This window comes from Etheostoma spectabile, chromosome 13 (genome assembly GCF_008692095.1).
Source record: "Etheostoma spectabile isolate EspeVRDwgs_2016 chromosome 13, UIUC_Espe_1.0, whole genome shotgun sequence".
Taxonomy (NCBI): domain Eukaryota; kingdom Metazoa; phylum Chordata; class Actinopteri; order Perciformes; family Percidae; genus Etheostoma; species Etheostoma spectabile.
Genome location: NC_045745.1, coordinates 21371641 through 21376117, shown reverse-complemented (window position 1 = coordinate 21376117; position 4477 = coordinate 21371641). Strand labels below are relative to the sequence as shown.

Sequence of the window (4477 nt, the reverse complement as noted above, 5' to 3'; positions counted from 1 at the left end):
ACACACACACACACACACACACACACACACACACACACACACACACACACAGACATTACCATCGCAGTACAGTCCTCGGAACAGCTGGCCAGGATGTTGTCATCATGAGGGCACCAGTCGATATCGAGGACAGGTCCAGAGTGGCCGATCACCAGCGGATAATTCTTATCCACACGACCTGACTGCAACACACATCAGAAGTGACACAGGACTGAGTTAGTACTGTGTATGTACAATAACTGACCATCCATTTCTAATGAGAAAGTGAAAAACAGTAGTAAGCTTTGATTTGGTGATTTGCAGGTCACGAAACGTCAAGAAATGTAGGTTGTAACCAGGCTAAAAGTGAAGTGATTTCTAGGAATCCAAATGACATGTAACTTGATTTCAATGATTTTATTTTAATGTAAAACTGTTCTGAACTAGGTCAATTTCATAGCCATTTCCCAACTTTTGATCGTATCACACATCTTCATCGGTGGATAAAGTTTTCTTCGTTATCAAGGAACTGTAGATTTTTGAATTACCTTTTTGTTTTCTTCTTTTTTTCAGGACTTCAGAATCAAAATTAGTTTTATTACCAAGTAGGTTTACATGGAATTTGCCTTTGTGTTTGATGCATACAATACACAGCAAATAAATATATTAAATAGACTTCTTGTCCAATTTGGCCTTGTTGTGAGATTGTTATCTCAGATACTATTTTGAAGATCAAGAATGAATTTTCATGTTTTAAGCCAAAAAAGCCATAAAGTTCTTAAAGTGCAACTCCAATGCTACAACAACTGGGCAAACTATCTGCTGATGATCGTGTGATGCTGTACAATAGAGAAATGTATCTTGTGGTGACAACATTGGTCCAAACAACATGTTAAAATGGAGTCGTTAGAATGTTGTTGAAACAACCATGGATTTAACATGTTAGCAATTCACAGGGACAAAAATTGCTGTTGGGCTCCCATTGGGACCAAATGTGACAGTCATAACTTCAACATCCAATCAAAACCTTCTGGCCCCAGACTGCTCCTCGTAGAGATTACATATCGCCAGAGGATCGGAAATCTGTGTTTGAATGAGTTTATGTCTTAGCGAGCTGGTACATGTATTCTGTGTATTGCAAATTGTTAAAGCTGTTTGGGGGATTTGGCACAACTAAATCAGGGGGTAGACCATGAGGATGCCTTAAACTTGCATCCTCATGGTGGACTCCCAGGAAACACACAAAACTAAACATTTTAACATGATACTAAAATCATGAAGTCACGTCAAGTTATTCTATGTTTCCCTGTTCCTATCGTGTGAACATGTGTATCAACTTTTGAGATATCACTCTCTCCACACGCATACAACACACACCCCAAGAGAGGTGTATTTATAGCTTAGCGACGAGGCGGTGAAAGGGGAGTTTTTCTTGTGGCCTGTTGGGGACCCGGAGGGGGGGAGATGGAGGACGGAGAGCAAGTTGGTGTTTATTAATAGCTTGTCTGTTCACCATGACTCCAGTATATAATTATATCCATGTCCAAGCTCTTTCTAAGTAATTTTCACTGCTGACATGCTAATGAATCTCAGCAGTAATCACCTCGTTATGACATTATTTATCTAAAAAGTGAAAAATTGTTTATGCCACTCTTTACATCCCAACTATATATCTGTGCCATAATTATTGTGGGCTGAAGTTGTTGAAACATAAAAAATACTTTAAAGGCTCCAAATAACAATATTTTATACACTAGCAGTATTTCTTTCTTGACTGAAATCAATTAACATCTCAGTTCTCGTAATGCTGGACTGTGATTGGCCGTTGGTGTTATCAGTCCTGAGACCTGCTGAGTGCAGCCATCTCTCTACTCTTTATCATCACAGGCCCACTAAATTGCTGCAGACTTACGATGCTGATTATAGCAGCGTCAGTAGTTATTTGGAGGGTTACAACATTAGCTGTGATCTGTTGTGATCTAACTGGACGGACAATAAATAAAAGAAAATGAATGAACTAAATGAAAAGTAAAATGTAAATGAATCCTTTTTTGAACACAATTAAAAGGTTACTGCTGTGTTATTGAATCAACTGCAACAGTTAAATGTGGATATTTAAATCACTGTTTTTATTACATAAAACCAAAACTCAGCTATTAAGCTTTGCATAAATGCATAGAGCTAAAGTACTAGTCATCTATTTTACTTAGAGGATCACTGGAGTAGCCTACCTAACATGTTAATGTAGGTTTAGTTTTGTCTTTATGATGTCCATCTTTTATTTTAAAGCAATGTTGTCATCATCACGAGGCTCCACACCACTCTGAAGCATCACATCTTCAAATTTCTGATCTTTTGCTTTTTCTGTTGCAGTATTCGGTTTCAGCAATTATAGTGTCCTTCCCCAAGTCTTTCACAACATGACAGCTAGAAGCGAATATTATATTCTCTGTGGAAAAACATACAAAAGTCAAGCTATAAGAAAACTATTATACTAAAATAGCCATTGTACTGCTGATAACATAGCATGATCATCTTGGAAAAGCAGCTTGTTTTCTGTCTTCTTCCACACTTAGGAATTACATTTATATCATAGGAGGATGAGACATAGGCTTTTTTTGTCGCTTTCAAATACCTGGGGTCACAGGATTTGACTGTAGTACAGCGCGGCCTGCCAAAGGCTTTGGAAGTCCTTTTCTTCTTCCCCATTGCACCCTGCTGATTATATATATATCATACCCTGTCATAGCTACTTCTAGCTAAATATTACAGGATGTTTAGTTACTGAAACAAGCCTCCAAACAGGGCTAAAGCTTAGTCAAGGAATCTGACGCCACATCTGGCCAACACTAAGTAATGAGTGTAGTTTGGAAAATACACTGTACCGTGTGGATAGATGATTATTTAAAGGTCTATCTAATGTGCCTATAAGATCAGCTCACCCTCTTTACTGTTATTTATTAGGTGGATATCATGTTTTCCTCTTGGTAGAAACCTAATTTTGGAACTGTAACAGAACAATACAAAGGGTTCGGAGGTTGGAGGGTAGAGGTACAAACATCTGGAACTGACGTGGCAGTACTGATTTCAGTATTCAACACAGCATTGTCTTGCCTTGATGAGCTGAACAATAATGTCAGATCATAAAACACTGAGATACACTTTCCATTTAGGTGGAAACACTAAGCAAACTCTTTAATTCTCTTTCTTTTCTTGCTCTTTCCCTGTACAGTTCTCCTTCTCTTATTCTCTACTTGTTTCCCCCGACTCTTGTACGACAAAGACAATCCCTGCTGATAGCATCAGAGATGGATGATTTAGGAGGTTGATTGAGTTGGGTGATTGATTGATTATTTAGTCATAAACCAAAGTACTGACAAAAATGATTTTGAAATTATATTTTGACTGGATGATAGTACTAGAGGTAAATTCAGAGGATCACCAGTCAATGGGATTAATCCTATGGGGACCATAAATCGCTCTACAAAATGTAATGGCAAACCATTCATTATTAGCTGAGATATTTGAGTGGTTACAAGACTGACCAACAGACATCTCTGGGGCCATGTCCCTAGTGTGGCTAAAAGGTATTATCTTCTACAAATCATATGTTATTACTCACAATGTCTAATTTTTAATCTTATCTACATTCACCCTGCAGCAAAATAAGTTCATTTGTGCTTCCCCCTTTGACCATACTGACTTTAGAGAGCGGCAGGACCAGGAAAGCTCCTCCTCCGCTGGATTCAACGATGACTGCCAGAAACTTTGGGTTGACGGCGCAGAAGGAGCTGTCCCACGTCACCTTGGAAACACGGATGTCATCGTAACCCTGCTCAGCCTTGACCGTCTGGCCAAAAACGTGGCGAAACTTACTCTGCCGCACGATGCTGCGACTCATGGCTGAGGTGAGTGGAGGAAGAAAGAAAGCAATGGGATTAGAGATTGTAAAAAATGTATTAACATTTACTAAACATGTCAGCATTATACCCATGAAACCAGATATAACTAGAACTAAAATCACCAGCAGAGTTACATTAACAGTTACAGTACATACTATATAGTCATGTTGGGCCACAAGTGCTATGATAAGATTCCTTTTTGGGATAGTTATACAGGCAATATCTTTTGAAAATGTCTCAACTTGGAAAATGTCTCAACTTGGAACACAACTTTCAGCAAAAGAGTTTGATCACTTCCCAATCAAACAAATTCTGTCTGAGACCACAGCACTGATTAAAGCCTACAGAGGAGCTTATTATCACAATATTGCACTCTCTGCAATCTGTACTTGTCATGCTTTATATCTCCTACATTTGAGACAGGTTTGTTGAATAATGTTTAGAAATGTTTTCTCACTGAACAGTAACTCTCACTTCTGTGTTGTTATGAGCAGCATTTTTTAGAGGTGACTCAGTACCTTTTGTTTTGAAAATTGACAGGACAGTTTACATAATGTCACAGAAAAAAAGATATATATATATATATATATATATAT

General features: G+C 38.2%; 1 protein-coding gene and 1 long non-coding RNA gene across 4 annotated transcripts in view; both read right to left on the bottom strand.

Moving 5' to 3' along the window:
• Positions 1-4477, bottom strand: part of coro6 (coronin 6) — a 15341-nt gene that overhangs the window by 8366 nt on the left and 2498 nt on the right. For all 3 annotated transcript variants that reach the window (XM_032534373.1, XM_032534371.1, XM_032534372.1), the window contains exons 2-3: positions 3683-3882; positions 60-182 (exon numbers count right to left, since the gene is read on the bottom strand). In XM_032534373.1, coding sequence (XP_032390264.1) covers positions 60-182; positions 3683-3880 — 321 coding nt within the window. In that variant the 5' untranslated portion in view covers positions 3881-3882. The remainder of the gene's footprint in view (positions 1-59; positions 183-3682; positions 3883-4477) is intronic.
• LOC116700919 (uncharacterized) lies at positions 2508-3134 on the bottom strand. The gene is made up of 2 exons (XR_004334763.1): positions 2830-3134; positions 2508-2734 (listed from the first exon to the last, which is right to left on the bottom strand). It is a non-coding gene; the product is annotated as an uncharacterized LOC116700919 (long non-coding RNA).